Source organism: Sinohyriopsis cumingii, unplaced genomic scaffold (genome assembly GCF_028554795.1).
Source record: "Sinohyriopsis cumingii isolate HCF-2022 unplaced genomic scaffold, ASM2855479v2 utg000160l, whole genome shotgun sequence".
Taxonomy (NCBI): Eukaryota; Metazoa; Mollusca; class Bivalvia; order Unionida; family Unionidae; genus Sinohyriopsis; species Sinohyriopsis cumingii.
Genome location: NW_028315873.1, coordinates 3,953,197 through 3,974,530, shown reverse-complemented (window position 1 = coordinate 3,974,530; position 21,334 = coordinate 3,953,197). Strand labels below are relative to the sequence as shown.

At 34.8% G+C, this 21,334-nt stretch overlaps 1 protein-coding gene across 2 annotated transcripts in view; it reads right to left on the bottom strand.

Annotated features, from left to right (window-relative positions):
- The window catches only part of LOC149774649 (PAS domain-containing serine/threonine-protein kinase-like), an 88,958-nt gene that overhangs the window by 28,159 nt on the left and 39,465 nt on the right, over nt 1-21,334 (bottom strand). For both annotated transcript variants that reach the window (XR_016416780.1, XM_089945010.1), the window contains exons 7-13: nt 19,646-19,780; nt 17,118-17,387; nt 16,291-16,426; nt 14,147-14,333; nt 6,802-7,955; nt 3,860-4,035; nt 2,210-2,407 (exon numbers count right to left, since the gene is read on the bottom strand). Coding sequence is in view for 1 of the 2 variants with exons in the window: in XM_089945010.1 (XP_089801136.1) it covers nt 2,210-2,407; nt 3,860-4,035; nt 6,802-7,955; nt 14,147-14,333; nt 16,291-16,426; nt 17,118-17,387; nt 19,646-19,780 (2,256 nt within the window). In the remaining variant the exon portion in view is untranslated. The remainder of the gene's footprint in view (nt 1-2,209; nt 2,408-3,859; nt 4,036-6,801; nt 7,956-14,146; nt 14,334-16,290; nt 16,427-17,117; nt 17,388-19,645; nt 19,781-21,334) is intronic.

The following is a 21,334-nucleotide window of genomic DNA, read 5'->3' as shown; positions in this document are numbered from 1 at the left end:
AGGGAAAAGATACTGCAAGAACTGAAAGGAATTCCAAATAATGTAACAGCTTAGTGCTGCAGTGTAATTCATTCCAGGCTGCTCCTCTATTAGATGTACTTTGTATAGTCTGGCATGTGCTCAAAATGGCATTATAACCACAAGATTAACAATGCTACATGACAGAAAAACAAAACAAGGCATAGTCAAGCCTGATATAGTACACCAAGTTTACATACCGCATGTGACCTTAGTTGACCACATGACTTGGCAGGCAAGTTTACATATCTCAGCTGACCATTTCACTAATAACCTAGTTTGCATCCTTTGTTGACCATTTCACTAATAACCTAGTTTACATACCTTGTTGATTATTTCAATAATAACCTAGTTTACATACCTTGTTGACTATTTCACTAATAACCGAGTTTACATATCTTGTTGACCATTTCACTAATCTAGTTTACATACCTTGTTGACTATTTCAATAACAACCTAGTTTACATACCTTGTTGACCATTTCACTAATAACCTAGTTTACATACCTGGTTGACTATTTCAATAAAAACCTAGTTTACATATCTTGTTGACCATTTCACTAATAACCTAGTTTACATACCTTGTTGACTATTTCAATAATAACCTAGTTTACATACCTTGTTGACCATTTCACTAATCTAGTTTACATACCTTGTTGACTATTTCAATAACAACCTAGTTTACATACCTTGTTGACCATTTCACTAATAACTTAGTTTACATACCTTGTTGACCATTTCACTAATAACCTAGTTTACATACCTTGTTGACCATTTCACTAATCTAGTTTACATACCTTGTTGACTATTTCAATAACAACCTAGTTTACATACCTTGTTGACCATTTCACTAATAACTTAGTTTACATACCTGGTTGACTATTTCAATAATAACCTAGTTTACATATCTTGTTGACCATTTCACTAATAACCTAGTTTACATACCTTGTTGACTATTTCAATAATAACCTAGTTTACATACCTTGTTGAGCATTTCACTAACAACCTAGTTTACATACCTTGTTGACTATTTCAATAATAACCTAGTTTACATACCTTGTTGACCATTTCACTAATAACCTAGTTTACATACTTTGTTGACTATTTCAATAATAACCTAGTTTACATACCTTGTTGACCATTTCACTAATAACCTAGTTTATATACCTTGTTGACTATTTCAATAATAACCTAGTTTACATACCTTGTTGAGCATTTCACTAACAACCTAGTTTACATATCTTGTTGACTATTTCAATAATAACCTAGTTTACATACCTTGTTGACCATTTCACTAATAACCTAGTTTACATACCTTGTTGACTATTTCAATAATAACCTAGTTTACATACCTTGTTGACCATTTCACTAACAACCTAGTTTACATACCTTGTTGACTATTTCAATAATAACCTAGTTTACATACCTTGTTGACCATTTCACTAATAACCTAGTTGGCATACATTAGTTGACCATTTCATTAATAACCTAGTTTTCATACCTTAGTTGACCATTTCACTAAGTAGTCTTAAGAAGTACTGTAAGAACACAACAAATGCAAACCATCTCCTGAGCTCAGTGTCTACTTGATTTGACCTATTTTACTACATCTGATAAAAATTTCTTCCAAAGGTATAGTCATAATTAATAGTCTCTTGACATAAATATGAGCCATCTAAGGTCTTAACAAGTCATCTAAGGTCTTAACAAGTCATCTAATGTCTGTCTTAACAAGTCATCTAAGGTCTTAACATGTCATCTAATGTCTTAACAAGTCATCGAAGTCTTAACAAGTCATCTAATGTCTTAACAAGTCATCTAATGTCTTAACAAGTCATCTAAGGTTTCAACAAGTTAAGTTTAAAAAAGTCAAAGACTTTTAATATGTCTCTCGACTTAATTCATTTTGGCAGTATCAATCATCTCTTCTGTTGTGGCCATTACTCACACTGACATCACATTACATTCAATAAATTTAACTGTTGTGGCCATTACTCACATTGACATCACATTATGTTCAATAAATTTAACTGTTGTGGCCATTACTCACATTGACATCACATTATGTTCAATAAATTTAACTGTAGCCATTCCTGCTTCTTTTCAAAACACATTCAAGTATGTGAACATTCTTTTCTACTCCTGTGCCCACCGTTTGGGCTATATTAGCAAAATGTCTCTATGAATAGTACCTCCTGACCATCTGTCTTCCTCAATGCTAACTTGACAAACCCAAAGGCCCCTTTTCCTATGGAATGTAGGGTCCTGTAATACTCCCTGTACGGACCCTCACTGGCAATCCTCTCTTCCTCAGTCTCCTCAGGGTCCAGAGGTTCTTGGGGGTCCTTAAGGGGGTCTTTAGAATCTGACTGGGCTCTCTCCATAAGGACCTGAAAAATTATTTCTGCAGTCATTATTGTCATTTCTTAATCATTATTACCATTTCTTAATCATTATTGTCATTATCATCATCAACATTATTATTATTCTTTTTGTAAATTTTTTATGTTACCTAAAATGTTCCATGTACATGTATGACACTATTTACTTGTACCGTTTATGTAAGAGTTTAATGTTGTTTTTTCTGAGTTCATCGTGGTATAAACTGTCAGTTGCCGACTCACATGGCAAATAACGCCCGAAGGGCGTTATGTAAGCTGTGTGAGTCGGCAACTGACAGTTTATACCACGATGAACTCAGAAAAAACAACGTTAAACTCTTATAATTGAAATTTAAATTATTTGTTATGTTATTTTGTTTGCATCATTAAAAAACAGAAATCTTAATTGAGCATAGTAATACATGTTTGTGGTTTTTCTGTTACGTAGCTATTTATAGCACTTGGGATGTCCAGCTTGATCGCAATAAGGTCATCATAATACCAGTCCTTCAACCAATGGAAGCCAATTTTTATCAATTATTTTTTGCTTGTTTGTTAGAATGTTGTTTTTCATTAATGCTTACTTCATGTCTGCCTTAACTGGCGGTGTTTATCTTATGCTGTACACGTGACTCTATTTATAGAAGTGGAAAAGTAGTTCTCCTTACTGTTCATACAGAAATGAACGCAATTCGTTTTGATCACATGATAACATTCTGACCAATGGAAATGTTACTTTCCTGTACCAGCTACTGGCATTGCAATTATATGCTTTTAAAGTAAACAGATTTATGTAACTGATACACTATCATTTTTCACGCGATGGATTTATACACATCCCTTTTTAAAAGTTTTGCTTGATTTTTTTGCATGTCATTTTGATTTTATTTCAAACTTCCACATATTAAAAAATTAAAACACTATTCCATTACTAATGCATGTGTGTGTGGTGTGTGTGAGACAGAAAGAGACAGAGAGAGAGATCCAGCAAAAAGACAAAAAAAGCTGTTTTGGTGTGCAGGTGTGGTTAATATTCTATTTGACCATCATTTTGACAACAGTAACGCTTGTCAATCTTAAGTTGACATTGATACAGGAAGATAATGCAATGACTATCACCAGGAAGGAGTGTGAATGGCTTTAAAATGTATTGTATACAAACAAATAATGGGAAACTTTTCACATATTAATTTTTTCAAGAGATCAACTGGTGCATGGGTATAACTCCACTCATGTATGGAGCTCCAGAGCTGCCAACCCTCCAGACTCGCAATTAGAGAAACGTGAGATAAAAATTAGTGAATTCTGAATGCAAGTAGTGAAAAATTATACCATGATACTAACTCCATCCACTTTAATGGTCAGTACTGCATTAAATTATGCAATTCTGTGTTCTAGGAGATGGTAATTAACAATAAAAATTGATTTGTCCTACAGAGAACAGATAGGAGGTAACTTTACTTCTCCAAGACTAAAATTCATGGAGCAATCCTTGGTGCTGTTAAGACTGGAAGCCAGAGTCAAGTTTGCATAGGATCGTGTTCCCTCACCGGGATCCTCTGGGTCACGGGAAACCCACATACAGTAAATGTGACTGCCACATTCCAGCTCCACCCGTTTGATTTGGAAGATAATTCCTGCAGGATGAAAATAAAATTAGTATAGTACACTAACCAGGAACTATGTAGTGGGCTTGATGTTGTTGTTGATATTGATGTGGCTTTAATGCCATTTTTCAGTACATGGTGGGCTAAATATGTTGGCTAGTAGAACTAATGGATGAAGAACATAGGAGAACCCCAGTAAGAACCAACATGCCACATGAAGATACTGCCAAACTTTCTTAAATGTCCACAATGGCCAAGCCAAAGACTTGAACCCACATAGACAGAGGTGAGATGGAAGTGGTCAGTGAAGATGACGGCTTTAAACCACACAGTCACCAAAAGCCCCAGTAGGCATGTAATATCAATGAATTTCATGAAACAAGAGTGGCTCAACCACCGATAAAAATGTTGTGTGCATATGTGCAGGGGAGAGTCTATACAAATACTGAGTAACTAATCTCTGAAAATCTCTCATCCGTGGATTTCAGTTTTCCTGTGCCCCTACCCTTGTCTGTATGGCAAGTGCCAAAACAATCTTTAAACCTGATGGCTGGGACCTACGTTGTTATCTTTGGATCCAGCTATTATTACCCCAAACAAGTCCAGCAGACACTGTTTCATTTAAATCATAACAACCATATTGAGTTATGTAATTAAAGATGTAAGCATAAAGGAGAAATTAAACCATGGAGTCCAAGATAAAGATATATTTACTTTTGTAACCAAGTATTGGATAGAACAATATGTACTATATTTATTTATTATACGCCTTGTTTGATGCCAGTGAATATTGGCACCCAAGTACCATATGACCAGACCCAGCCTAAATTTGGTTAAAAAGTCCAGGAACCAGGGATTAAGATAAATACAAAACTTGCCAAGCCGGTTAAAAATAAAGTCTTACATGTTACTTTTGCTAACAACTACTGTGATTTGTCTGTAAGAATTAAAATTAATGTATTTCTACTCTCTGCAGCAGCCTGGTTACTGCATTCGTTCATAGATGGTTGTTTTCAAAACAATCACAAATTGACATGATTAATAACATTAGACGAAGTTTAATAATTTATTTTAAACAAACTTTATTCCTGTTATAAATCAACTAATACTAAGGCAATCAAAATCTGTTATTAACCAATCGATACAAAGGCAGTTAAAATCTGAGAACTTTGCTCTGAATTTTCATTTAATGCTCTATTAACTCATCTACTTCTGTGAGTATCAATCTTTCATATTCTGGAAATAAGTATGGCAGTGAAAAATACTAGCATCATATTAGTTACCATAAGTAAATTACTTAAAAGCAAACAAAATAAAAATCAATGACTAGTTTAGGGCTTTTTCAGACAGAATTATATTGATTGATTCAATGTTAAACCACTTTGCCATGTAAGAGATCCAAGTTAAAAAAAAAATGACATCATGCATGAAACTGGACACAAAAGCTGATAGGAATATCATTGTAATGCAGCCATTCTTTTTATTTTTTACATTCTGGACTTTCATGCAAGACAGCACACAATGTGACAAGTTGTCTCTGTCTTTTCAAATTACACAGGGTTCATAAAGAATTCTGAATGATAAATTCAAAGACTTTTCCCAAACTTTCAAAGACCATAAACATAGATTTCCAAGACCAAACATTTTGGATACAAGTTATGTTATATGAGAAAACAACCAAAACAAAATACTACAATATTGTTTAATGTTGAAATTCAAACTATATTTAATTACCCAGAGAAACCGAATAATTCAATCGTCCTTTTACACAATGTAAAAAATGCCTCTCATTTACATGTTTTTTCCTTTTTCAGCCATTCCTTGTATTTCTCTTTTTCAAGCCAGATATTGTTGAAAGAACAAAGACCTGGCATTTTTAAACATGAGGTGGAAAAAAACTGAAGACATAAATCGACTGAACAAATGTTGAATCCTCAAACATGTATTACTTTCACAAACTTTCTATATATAGAGAGCGCTTGTTCAATGTAACCAAAATTCAATTGGCTGAACAGTCTTGTTAAATAAAAATTGTGAATTAGTGTAATGAACATTTCGATTGGCCAAAGCTGATGGACTCATCCAATCAAATTAAACAATTCATCAACAAAAAAAAAGCCAGGAATACCGACTACATCCAAATGTAAAGACCTTAGGCAATTTTATTTGTGATTATAATATTAATAATAACAATAATAAGAAAGATAAGAATAAAAATGAGGACTTTGTATCGCGCCTAATCTTTAGAAGCTCTAAGAGTTTTACAACATTAGATAACACCTAAAAACATATGATATGATTACAAAAAACAAACACCAAGAAATTAGAAAACAATATAAAACGTGCTGAAAATAGATATGGTGCTGACTTCCTTTGATGAAGGGTGCATTACTTTTATTGAAGATTGTAGCCGGCTTGCTCTGAAAAGTGCATGTATTACTGAAGTCGCCGCTAAGGCCATCTTTGGATGGTCAAACAAATGCTCATTTGTTATTGCGGCAGGAATATGACTGAATGAGTTATCAAAAGAAAGAATCCAGGAAAATTCGACTACATCCTAATCTAACAACTTTGGACAATTTTATTTGTGATTATGGAAAGAAATTAAAATGTTTGGGTTTATTTCAATTTTCAAAGACTTTTAAAAACCTCAGGGCAAACTGCTTGATTTTCTCAAACCTTCAAAGCCTTGAAAATGCTACCTAATTTTTCCCAAACTGTTAAAGACCTTCAAAGACCATACACACCCTGTCACATCATTAAACTCTATCGATAAGCACAATCCGCGTGACTCACCTAATTTTGACTCATCTTTGTGCCTGCACTGACCAGTGAAATTTCCCTCTGGAAATATTGTTGACCCCTGTGAACTGTAATCCGAAGATTTTGAACCATTTCTTGACTTATCAAGACCTATTACAGAACTGTAGTTTTCTCTCTCATGCATCTCAAAACTTCTCAGGCTGGCCTCAAAACTGCTGGGGACGTTTTCATGCATCTGATTAGAATCCACTCCAGCGATCAATAAATCACTGCCAATTTTATTAAGATTTCTGTTCCTATTACTTTTAGTACTGGAAGACAAACGGACTGAACTATCCGGAAACGGGATTGTATTGTGCGACTTTGCATGACCATCATTATTATGAAAACTAAGAAACTGTTGAATACTGGTCCTATGGTAGTCTGAATTGTGTGTGACATAGTCTGTCGAGGTTGAACTCTCCGTGTTTTCAGAATGTGGAGAATTTCTGGGTATGTAATCTCTTGGCACAATCTTTGAGCCTGCATCATACCGTGAATGACTTTTTCGCTTATTTTTCTGACTTGGAACACAATCTGGCACTGCCTCTCCATTGGAGCTAATATCAGCAACATGACCTTGGCCTGAACTATCTAGCTGGTCATATTTTGATGTCTCCATGCTTGTTACAATGACACTGGCTGCCAGCAAATCATCAGTTGTATTAAGCTCTGATGAGATATCACAAGGATCACTTTCTTGTTCATCGTCTCCATCTGCTGCTGAACTCTCTTGAATATTCGGACCACTGTTCACAAAAATCTTCAACTCACTTTTAAGAATTTCAGCATTTCCAGAACTTTTTGTTTCTGTATTTTGTTCTGGTAATTTCACTTTCTGACTGTTTCTGGAGTTTTCACCATAACTGGCTTTAGTACTTCCGGCATTTTTCATCTTTAAGTCTGTTTTACAACTGTTCTCCTTTCCTGCGAAATCCTCATTTTTCACTTGTTTTTCCACTTTTATGGCTGTTGGGATTGTTTCTAGTGATGTATTGCTGGCGGGAGTATCAAGGTGAGGCAACTCTTCTTCTAACATGAGGAGGTCTAGTTTTAGATTAGGCTGGAAAGGAGGTAAAAACTCCTCCACTGCCTCAATACCCTCATCAATCTCCAAGTCTTCATAAAGTTTACTAACAGCTGACAATCTGAAACAGGAAGATGTAAACCTTGAATGAGCAGAAATTTATTCATTCAATAAATGAATTACTGATGACATAACTGCATTAATCTTGCCAACAAATCTTTAACTTGATTCTTTCCTACCTTTACTTTTCTTTCCTAACTTTACTTTATTAATCTTTGTAGAGTTGTGAAATTTATGCAAACCAAATTTGTCACTGGCAAATGCAACAACTCATTGAGATATCCAACCAGTGCATCTCATATTTTGACATTTGGTGATAGAATACAATAATGCATAACTGTACATAGAACGATTTCAAAAATCTGATCAAAATATGTTTTAAGTTTATGCTTTTTTTATACTTCACATCAACTGCATAAGTTCTAACATTTCTAACATACCATTGGGGTCATACACATAATGATTATGGTCGCACACCCAAAGACATAGGAATTGCAGGCGTTATTAATGACTCTAATGCTGGGGGTGTATCCTTATTATCTACAGTATTGGGGTCATAGTCTTAACAATTTAGGTGTTGGAATTACATTCTTAATAACTCCAGTGTTATTCAACGTCTCAGGTGTTGGGGCAGGGCTCGAAATTAGCGGTAGTCTGTTAGCCTGAGGCTAGCAGATTTTCTGTTGGACTAGTAACTTTCATAATGTTAATAGTCTGATGGGCTAGTAAGTTTCACTTATCAATAGTGAGTGGGTTTTTTTTACGCCATTCCCTAATAAAGACTTGACTTAGCAGATGTTCTGTAGAATTAAAGTATTGGCCATTGCAAACACAGTCATAAAATATTAGCATGAGAAGATGAAGTCTGCCTTGGAAAGGTGGGTTTCTATAAAAAAGGATCCATCCGATTTTGTGCATATCACTTAATAGCGCAAATTCTGGTCCCATCATTAACAATGGAAGTTTGGAATTGATCCTTATTAATCTGATAACAAATTAAATGAAAAAATGATGTGGTATCACACTTTATTCACTCGACCACAGTAACAAACAACAAAGCTGCATACCACACAAAAGGACACGGCAAAAACTGTTCTAAGAAATTAGTTAGCACGTTTTTTTGTTCAAAGTCCTTTTCTTTTTTTTTAGCTCACAACCCAAACGCTCCAAGTCACAAACAGGAAACAGCATATGCACATTTCCATTGAAATAACTGTAAGAATTAGATCAATTTATTATGATTAAATTACGTTATTCCATACAACTACTTTTTATATGATGATAAGAATAGTTTTTATATTTTTCCCTTACAAGAATGAACAAACAATTAAATACTCGTGGAGATATCCAAGCAGAATGCTGTACATTTGTTGGCAATTAAAATTTCTGAGCATAGGCATCTAAGATCTGAAAATTTTCCGCCTTATTAATTTCAACAACACATTGATGTTCGATTAATTAGAAACAGTTACCAAACTTACGACTTATGATACTGTAATTGGAGCTGTTAAATACAACACGTTGAGTGTCAGATGGCTTCGTTTGATGGGAACACACCTTTTCCAAGCTGAAACTAACACTATCTTCTGATGCTAATATTTTATAACAGTGTTTACAATAGCCACAGCTTTGATCATGCAGAACATCCGCTGAAGTTAAGTCTTTGTTAGGGAGAAGCCATTTAATTGTGGGAGGGGGGCAAAGGCATGTGTTTTGAAGCGTGTTTCATGCTCTGACTTTCTTATAAAAGACTGTGCCATTCCTTTTCTTGCTTTAAATAATTCGCTTCAGCTATACTATAACATGTTCTATTTCAAAACAAGGCACAATTCCCTCCTTAAAAGACCGGCAAATTGTGGCATTTGATAGAAGGTGTTCAGCCACCAGAAAAAAGCAAAAGTTGAATGAGAATGATGAGGAATAATTCTTATGATGGGAAAAGCATAATGGAAAATTTCAGAAGAAATGGACAAAAGACGGGGGATGGATGGATTATGACAAGGAAAGGAACATTATGTGGTGTAACTGGTGTAAGCAATTCACAAAAAACAAACACACAGAAAACATCCAGTTTTGTTGCGGGTTGTTAGAACTTTAAATTTGAATCAGTAGACGTACATGAAAGCTGTGTGACATTGTTTCGTGAACAGGACTAGTAAAGATTTAGCAGGACTAGTAAATTTCTCAATATACTAGGCCTTCTGGATACAAAAAAGAAATTTGTGTTAAATTCAAGCCCTGTGTTGGGGTCATATTTGTAATGAATGATGTTGGGTTAACACTCTTAACCCTTTACCTCATAAAGCATAGTGACAAAGTGCAGCACGCTATAAATAGAACACCTGTTACCTAGCCGACCGCATACTCATAGGCATGCCTGTGATTTGTTAAGCAATGTAGTGGTGTTACATTTAACAGCAGTTTTAACCATTTTACGTTTTAGAGACAGCTATTATATGTGGAAAAATTTAAGAGTAAAGTCTGATTGTTATAGCTGTGTAATTATTTTTCATGGGAGAATATTTTATGTGCTTTAAAATCGAGAGAGAACTCGTTCACCGTAATGTCAGTGAGGCCACGTGACCGACCATAATTGCCATTTCCCATACTCAAAATTTACATGTTTTTCGTCTGCGTCTACATCACTAAGTCATCTGAATTTGATAATCAATAAAAACTAATTGCTGCTTACACAAATATCAGAGCCTTTACCAAAGTTATTGAATCTTTCGTGGTTGTGATTCTAATCATGAAAACTTAGTAAGTACTGAATGAAATCCTGCCTGTGAACTGTTAAGCAATGTAGTGTATGTTACGTTTAACATCAATTTGAAGTATTTTACATTTTTCGTACACATATATATGTGGAAAAATTTAAGAGTAAAGTCCGATTGTTATAGCTCTGTAATTATTTTTCACAGAATAATTTTTTTATGTGCTTCAAAATCGAGAGAGAACTCATTCACCGTCATGTCAGTGAGGCTGCGTGACCAACCGTAGCTGCCATTTCCGATACTCGGAATTTACAAGGTTTTCATGTGCGTCTACATCACTAAGTCATCTGAATTTGATAATTTATAAAAACTAATTACTGTCTACATCAATATCAGAGACTTTACCTAATCGTGAAAACTTCATACGTACTGAATGAAATCCACAGCTGCCATTTTGGAGACTGGAGATTACGACCCAGTTACTTTAAATAGCTGATATCGACCAGTGCATGAATAGCGACCACGTGATCTGACGTAATTGTCATTCGCAGAAATGAATGTAGTATCTAATAGGTGGGTTTTCCCCCGAAGGTGGCGCTACGAAAAGTAGTTCAAAATGGCTGATGTTTACAGCAGGCGTCAAAAGACTCTTCCATGCGAATCTTGTAGAGGCATCAAAAGGCGCTTCCATGCGAATGGAGTAGAGGCGTCCAAAGACGCTTGTATGAGGTAAAGGGTTAATGGCTGAGGTGTTTGGGTGATACTCTTAAAGACTGAGGTGTTTGGGTGATACTCTTAATGACTGAGGTGTTTCTGTCACACTCTCAGTGACTGGAGTTTCTGTCTTAATGACTGAGGTGTTTCTGTCATACTCCTAATGACGGAGATGTTTCTGTCATATTCTCAATGACGGAGGTGTTTGGGTGATACTCCTAATGACTGAGGTGTTTCTGTCACACTCATTGACGGAGGGGTTGGGGTCATACTCTCAATGACAGCAGTGTTTGGGTGATACTCTTAAGGACGGAGGTGTTCCTGTCATACTCTTAATGACGGAGGTGTTTCTGTCATACTCTCAATGACGGAGGTGTTTGGGTGATACTCTTAATGATGGAGGTGTTTCTGTCATACTCTCAATGACAGTTGTTTGAGTGATACTCTTAATGGCGGAGGTGGTTCTGTCATACTCTCAATTATGGAGGTGTTTGGGTGATACTCCTAATGACTGAGGTGTTTCTGTCATACTCTTAATGATGGAGGTGTTTCTGTCATACTCTTAATGACGGAGATGTTTCTGTCACACTCTCAATGACGGAGGTGTTTGGGTGATACTCCTTATGACTGAGGTGTTTCTGTCACACTCACTGACGGAGGGGTTGGGGTCATATTCTCAATGACAGCAGTGTTTGGGTGATACTCTTAATGACGGAGGTGTTTCTGTCATACTCTTAATGATGGAGGTGTTTGGGTGATACTCTTAATGACGGAGGTGTTTCTATCACACTCTTAATGACATGTGTTTCTGTCATACTCTCAATGACGGAGGTGTAGGTGTTTCTGTCATACTCTCAATGATGGAGGTGTTTGGGTGATACTCCTAATGACTGAGGTGTTTCTGTCACACTCTCAATGACGAAGGGGTTGGGGTCATACTCTCAATGACAGCAGTGTTTGGGTGATACTCTTAATGACGGAAGTGTTTCTGTCATACTCTTAATGACGGAGGTGTTTGGGTGATACTCTTAATGACGGAGGTGTTTCTGTCATACTCTTAATGACGGCGGTGTTTCTGTCATACTCTCAATGATGGAGGTGTTTGGGTGATACTCCTAATGACAGGTGTTTCTGTCACACTCTCAATGACAAAGGGGTTGGGGTCATACTCTCAATGACGGAGGTGTTTGGGTGATACTCTTAATGATGGAGGTGTTTCTGTCATACTCTTAATGATGGAGGTGTTTGGGTGATACTCCTAATGACTGAGGTGTTTCTGTCACACTCTCAATGACATTGGGGTTGGGGTCATACTCTCAATAATGGTGTTTGGGTGAAACTCCTAATGACTGAGGTGCTTCTGTCATACTCTCAATGAAGGCGGTGTTTGGGTGATACTCATAATGATGTAGGTGTTTCTGTCATACTCTTAATCACTCAGGTGTTGCAATAAGATGCTACAACCAGTCTAATACACCTAGATGAGCCTCAAACTTTGAAACTATTTTACCAGTGTGGCAGTTTATAGTGATGTCAAGCATTAAGGCATAATGTCCCACACAGTCACATTATTTCTAGTTATAACATTAACCTCTTAATGCTATGCTACCCAGGTCCCTATAGAACTGGCAATATTCTGAGCTCTGTTTTATATTTGACACATGCCGAGCTTAGTGTTTGGAAAAACTCCTTACTTTGATTGACAAAATTCAGTCGCACTCTGACGGATGAACAAGAGCTACGCCTTCTGTTATAAAGAACGTCGAAATTAAACTCAGTAGCAACCAAAAGTTTTGCTATGTTTCATAGTTTTTTGGGGGAGGGCCAGGGGTCACACTACCAGGTGAGGTGGGTGACTAAGTTGCCTAAAAATGTAAACTTCACCTTCTTCTGTTAGGAAAGTGAAAACAACTTCGCCCTGTGATTATTTAAGAGGTACATTGATCATACTTTTTATTAAATGCCCCTCGCCTTAGTCCGGTTAGTTCTAGTGTTGTAGCGAAATGTATTCATCAAAGCATCAGTAGCTAAGCCTAGTTTTGATATCAATTACATTGACAAACAAACTCTTGCACATTCACAAGCATATGTTTTGATAGCTGACTGACCCTTTTCTGAGTAAGGTAGAAACTCTCAATTTCCTGCATGATATCCTTTGATGATAAAACATACAAACTTGTGTTTTAAGATCAGAATCGGTTATCTGGATATACATTAACTGCCTCTTGTACACTATTTCGTCAAAAAATTAGAAACTGTAAGTTAACCAGTAGGCCTAACAAGAAATAATGGCAGACTTCGCTAAGTCTGGGATGCACCAATTTATTAGATTGTCAATTTTCATAAATCATCAGGCAAATATATTCAGAAAAATATACAAATCATTGAAAGCAAAGCCTAGGTATTATTTTATTAAAGATTTAACTTTAAAATGCAAATTATATAGGTCAGAAACATATTGGGACAATACTATGTTGTGGAATTCACAAGAAATAGCAACTCATATACTATTTAACCATTGCCTAAAATTACTACAAGTTGGTAGACAAATAAATACACCATAAATTTGCAATCCCGTCAATGGACTGATGTGATTACATTATGAAAACCTCTCCATCTAAAAATAGATGCGCTCAGGTCTTAGTTGATTCTGCATGACAGAATACACTGCACCTTTTGTTGGTGGCACTCCTATTTTTGCCAAAATGGGAGTCCTGGACTCCTAGTTTTAAAATCCTAGTGAGACCTTTGCTGTATAACTAACACTGATTAAAACAGACACTGACAAACTGACCCAGTTAAAGTGATGTACAATTAAACAAACCTGCTAAGTAATCCTTCACTAGCTTGTTTATTTGGTGTTGAGGTCAGCCCCTGATATGTGGGTTTAAACTCCTCTAGTCTACACTCAACACTGTTAGTTGTCAATACTGCTGATGACTGGTGTTTAACAGAAACCATGTTCTTGCCTGTTTTAGTCGCATGGTCTTCCGAACTTAATGAACTCGGGCCTGAAAATATCCGACAGTAGTTGTTATTGGTTATATTTAGTCTTTTACTGAAACAAGTCTTGCCTACCCTAGTTGTATAGTTTTCAGTGCATTGGGCTGTTAAAGCAAAACATAGCTGGGACCCTGGAAAGGCACTTTCAATGTGGATTAGTCATGATGCCATTTAGGTTTCTTAAAAACTTTTTATATATGAACTCTGCAATGAATAAAAGTACCCTGGCATACATTTTTTTACACGCTTTCCCTTGGTACCATGTATATTACAATGGAATCAATGTTACTTTAGTTGGATCAGTGAATATTGACATACACTGCTGTCAGTGACATACACTGTTGGCGATACTTATGATGCCTCGTATTTGACATAAACAGTGCTTTTAGCAGCAATGCTAACATCTGAGAATATCAAATTGGAGCATAGCTAAGCAACACAAGTGCAACGGTACTCAAGCTGGGTGGGTCAGAAAATAGTGCAACCTGTTGTATTTGCTTATATTTAGGGATATGAAAGTCCTTAATGCAAATGCATGTTTTAGACATTTTATTTTTACTTACCCTCAAACACTTTTGTTTAACAACTGAGCTTTATAAAAATTAAAAAAAAAAATAAAAATAAATAAACTCTCAAAATACAAGGAAATATCTACCTTTATTATAATACTAAAGCACATCCATGAAGAATAAAATAAATATACTGTCCACTAAATAAAACACTAGAAATCCCATCAACGTCTTTGTCCTTCATATATTAATCTTTATGGCAATGCATTTAGTGCTTGGTATGTGGCACTTCTGGCTTTCATTAGCACTGCACCAGACAGCTGTGTGATGGAGCCGGACTCCAAAAAAGGGTCATAACAATGATATCTGGCCATGCGAGACAATTCTTCCATTTGCCAATACTTTAATAATTATACTGGTTTTTATTCTGGCACAACTGTATTTCTTGTCAATAGCCAAATATGGAACCATCACGCAAAACACAGGCAGACTTTGTCAGAAATGGCAAGTGATAGATTTTTTTGAGAAAAAAGTTTGTAAAAACTGTTTTTGCATTTACAACTTATAGGTTGTTTTCAGATGAAAATAACTTTTGAGCTTCCAAATACATCCATGACTCTCTTGAGAAAGTGTACAGTTCTTGTGCTTGACGTTCTAGTGTGTCTCTCAAAATTTGTTTGTCCATCCCAAGCTATCTTAACATCAGTCCTACCCTATTTGCAAAATGCACAAATATCACCTGTCTACATTTTGCAATTCCAGGAAAATCTTCAGCATACTTGTCAGAATCTTATTAGTGCTTTTTCTTTTTTCATTCTGATGCTGATCCAACTCAAGACATGGCATTTTGAGAAAACCCAAGAGTTAACGGTCAAAAGACAACTACTTTACTCAAACAAAGAACTGAACAAAACAATACAAGCTAAAACCAAGATTTACATTTGGCAAATGAAAATGCATTAATTAATAATGAACAAAGAGAAACGAAAGCTTTCTGTTTGGTCCATGACTGATGTTTCCTTAATCGATGAACTCGTTACGAAGAAAAGACGTCTGCTTCAGGAGCTTTTCTTGTTTTGTTCGGAGCTCTGATTTTTCTAAGAAGGATGGCCTAATTATCGGAATTGCTCTTACCAAATTGGAGGAGTTAGCATCTCGGTTATAGCTAGCCTTAGTCACATGGTCTTTTGTGAATATTAGACATGAATATTATTAGTTGTTGCTACTAGTGATGCTAGTAGAAAAGGTGACTGCCATTTTCAATTTTCCAATTACTTGTTTTCAACCAAAAAGGATAGCATTAATAACACAAATAACAGTAAGTTCACATAAGTGTAATACATTTAAAATGTCTGGCAAGGGATGAAAACAGGTGAGAGCATCTTTATTTCTAAAAAGGATCAAGTACTTTGTAAAACAATATTCTTCAAATTAAAATCCCCAAGTTACTTCTCACCTCTTCCAGAATGTCTCCCAGAGTCCTCACTTTTACAATCCCTACGGTCTCCCTCCTCATCATGGGATGGCAAGCAGTAACTGTCTTCTGTTGTGTCCAGAATGTCATAAAAATCAGGGATCAGGGACGTGATATTCTAAAATTCACAGAATAAGAAATATAACAATTCAAGAAGCATTTCCTTGATCTATAAAGCTGGGCAGCATTTAAAGCCGATATTAATTTAATGTGAAAACCAGGACATATACCCAACAGTTATGCCTTAATAAATGTGTATACATGCCATCCTGTGATGGTTTAGTTCTTAGTTCATTCAAGAGACCAGTTTGGGTCTTACTTCCATCAATAAAACAAAAATACAAACAAGGACATTATTCCCTGTTTGCAATGCTATTCATGGAAGTCAAAGGGTATACTGCCCATTAGTGAGACTGCCGTTTAAGTTTAATGAATATATATATATATACACACACACACATACACACGTATAATTTCACTACATAATGAAACATGATACATGACCTTACCCACCGAATAACTTGCCTTATAATGAGGTATAACTGGCCTTATAATGAGGTAGTGCTTTATTCCAGAGTGTCTCCCTGTACCTCACATGCAGAGACATTAACACAAAATTTCAGCTCTGATGCTGATACTGCCACTATTACCAGAGAAGTGGTACATATGTTATACGATAATTCTTAAGTACTACAACCTACACAAATTTAATTAACAGCCCATTTTCATTCTAGATAAATCAAGCTCTACACATTTGATTTAAAGAAAGGAGAAAATAACAAATGGAGGAGATGCTTCAATTTACATACCTTACCAATGACCTCCACTGCGGCATATCCAAAAAGCATTAGTGCAAAATTGTCATTAATACTGTGAATACATCCATCAGGTAAAAACGTGATCATGCCACTGATGTTAGCAAAGACCCAGATAACACCAAAGTATACAGTACTGTCTTCAAATGACGGTGGAACAAGTCGTGAATCATCCTCATCATCCTCATCGAGTTTAACTGCTATACTGAGAGGGAAAGTTGCACCATCTCTTGTCCGGCCAGTGGCACGTTGCTTGCGTATATCCTGTAGGAAGACAGCCACATTTTATTTCAAGAACACAATGCACCAGTAATACCAAATGATGTTATTTTCAGCAGAACAAAATACAAGTTACATTTCAAATATTGTTTAATCTTGTGAAATACTTGGCATTTAATCAGAATTGGTAATGTATGTATCAATAATTGTCTTCAATAACAATATGTATCAAGACAGCATTGTTTGCATAAATAAACTAACAACAATACAATAATAAATGCAATAATGACAAGTGCTATCCTTCTGCATATTTGGTATGCAACACTTCACAAAACAGACATTGAATGTATCACTGCAGAAAACTTACAGATGCCAACCTTCAATCATGAAAAAATTATCACCAATCCAAAAATCTGTAATCTGGGACCATATTCTGTATTGCCAAATATAAATCAATAGTACAAGCTGTAATTATCCAAATCATAGTTTAACACATACCCTGTAATAGTTTTATACCTATTTTGTAGTAGTTTAATATATACCTTGTAATAGTTCTATTTGTATTAGGTAGTAGTTTAATATATATACATTGTAATAGTTCTATTTGTATTAGGTAGTAGTTTAATATATACCTTGTAATAGTTTTATACCTATTTTGTAGTAGTTTAATATATATACCTTGTAATAGTTTTATACCTATTTTGTAGTAGTTTAATATATACCTTGTAATAGTTCTATTTGTATTAGGTAGTAGTTTAATATATACCTTGTAATAGTTTTATACCTATTTTGTAGTAGTTTAATATATATACCTTGTAATAGTTTTATACCTATTTTGTAATAGTTTAATATATACCTTGTAATAGTTCTATTTGTATTAGGTAGTAGTTTAATATATATACATTGTAATAGTTCTATTTGTATTAGGTAGTAGTTTAATATATACCTTGTAATAGTTTTATACCTATTTTGTAGTAGTTTAATATATATACCTTGTAATAGTTTTATACCTATTTTGTAGTAGTTTAATATATACCTTGTAATAGTTCTATTTGTATTAGGTAGTAGTTTAATATATACCTTGTAATAGTTTTATACCTATTTTGTAGTAGTTTAATATATATACCTTGTAATAGTTCTATTTGTATTAGGTAGTAGTTTAATATATACCTTGTAATAGTTCTATTTGTATTAGGTAGTAGTTTAATATATACCTTGTAATAGTTTTATACCTATTTTGTAGTAGTTTAATATATATACCTTGTAATAGTTCTATTTGTATTAGGTAGTAGTTTAATATATACCTTGTAATAGTTCTATTTGTATTAGGTAGTAGTTTAATATATACCTTGTAATAGTTCTATTTGTATTAGGTAGTAGTTTAATATATACCTTGTAATAGTTTTATACCTATTTTGTAGTAGTTTAATATATACCTTGTAATAGTTCTATTTGTATTAGGTAGTAGTTTAATATATACCTTGTAATAGTTCTATTTGTATTAGGTAGTAGTTTAATATATACCTTGTAATAGTTCTATTTGTATTAGGTAGTAGTTTAATATATACCTTGTAATAGTTCTATTTGTATTAGGTAGTAGTTTAATATATACCTTGTAATAGTTCTATAATACAGAGTAATAATTTGAACTGTTACACTTAAACATAAGCTTAAGGCTTGTTACGATTAACTGAATCTAAAGGATACCCAAATCTCCCACTGAAACTCAACTTAAATAATAATCTTCTATTATTTACTAGCGACCTACCCATGATTACTTTTCCAAGTTAATGTTCCCTCTCTGTAAGTGACCTTTCCCTCTCAGGTAATATGCAATTGACTAGTGATCAACCCATACTTACTTTTGTAAGTGACTTTCCCCTCTCAGCTAATATGTAATTGACTAGTGATCAACCCATACTTACTTTTGTAATTGACTTTCCCCTCTCAGCTAATATGTAATTGACTAGTGATCAACCCATACTTACTTTTGTAAGTGACTTTCCCCTCTCAGCTAATATGTAACTGACTAGTGATCAACCCATACTTACTTTTGCAAGTGACTTTCCCCTCTCAGGTAATATGTAATTGACTAGTGATCAACCCATACTTACTTTTGTAATTGACTTTCCCCTCTCAGCTAATACGTAATTGACTAGTGATCAACCCATACTTACTTTTGTAATTGACTTTCCCCTCTCAGCTAATATGTAATTGACTAGTGATCAACCCATACTTACTTTTGTAAGTGACTTTCCCCTCTCAGGTAATATGTAATTGACTAGTGATCAACCCATACTTACTTTTGTAAGTGACTTTCCCCTCTCAGGTAATCTAAAAGCTGGAATGAGCTGTTTAATATCTGTACCCTTAAGTTCTGCAGGAGTCAGGTATCCATGGAGATATGCCATCTTCTCATCACATGATAAAATGGTCCCCTATACGTTGAAAAAATGTACTGATAGTCATTAAACCATGAATCAGAGTGACAACCTGCTTTGTTCAAAAGAGAGGACATTTTCCATACAACCTGCTTTGTTCAAAAGAGAGAACATTTTCCATACAACCTGCTTTGTTCAAAAGATAGGACATTTTCCCATACAACCTGCTTTGTTCAAAACAAAGGAGATTTTCCTATACAACCTGCTTCATTCAAAACAGATGACATTTTTCCTATACAACCTGCTTTGTTCAAAACAAAGGAGATTTTCCTATACAACCTGCTTCATTCAAAACAGATGACATTTTCCATACAACCAGCTTAGTTCAAAAAAGAGGACATTTTTCCATACAACCCACTTTGCCCGAAACAGAGAAAATTTTCCCAATCAACCGGCTTTGTTCAAAAACGAGGATAGTTTTCCATATAGCCTGCTTGGTCCAAAACAGAGGACATTTTTCCATACAACCTGCTTTGTCCAAAACAGAGCAAATTTTTCCATACAACTGGCTTTGTTCAAAACAGAGGATAGTTTTCCATACAGCCTGCTTGGTCCAAAACAGAGGACATTGTCCTTTTAATAAAATATTACAACCCCCATACAGCAATTTTGTTTTAAAAATTTAGAACTGAAGGTCATTGCAATTTATCAATTAAAAAAAGAGATCCATTACATGGACCAGAAACATGATAAACATTTATTTGTATCCCTAATTCTGTATCACACATAATATGTACCAGATACACGATACATTGCCATAAATATTTATTTGTATCCCTAATTCTGTATCACACAAATAATATGGACCAGAAACATGATACTCATAAACATTTATTTGTATCCCTAATTCTGTATCACACAAATAATATGGACCAGAAACATGATAGTCATAAACATTTATTTGTATCCCTAATTCTGTATCACACAAATAATATGGACCAGAAACATGATACAGTCCTAAACATTTATTTGTATCCCTAATTCTGTATCACACAAATAATATGGACCAGAAACATGATACAGTCATAAACATTTATTTGTATCCCTAATTCTGTATCACACAAATAATATGCACCAGATACATGATACATTGCCATACACATTTGTATCCCTAATTCTGTATCACACATAATATGTACCAGATTCATGATACATTGCCATAAACATTTATTTGTATCCCTAATTCTGTATCACACACAATATGTACCAGATACATGATACATTGCCATAAACATTTATTTGTATCCCTAATTCTGTATCACACATAATATGTACCAGATACATGATACATTGCCATAAATATTTATTTGTATCCCTAATTCTGTATCACACAAATAATATGGACCAGAAACATGAAACATTGTCGTAAACATCTGTATCCCTAATTCCCTATTGCACACATAAGCTGATACAACCATTTATTTATTTGCTCTGTGATTTCATATTTATACTTTAAAGATTGACTGTAAAAAAACTGATGAAACAAGAAGGAACCAAAATCAAAATGGAAGAGATAGCACATCTCAGTATGAATTGTCATGACCTAATAAT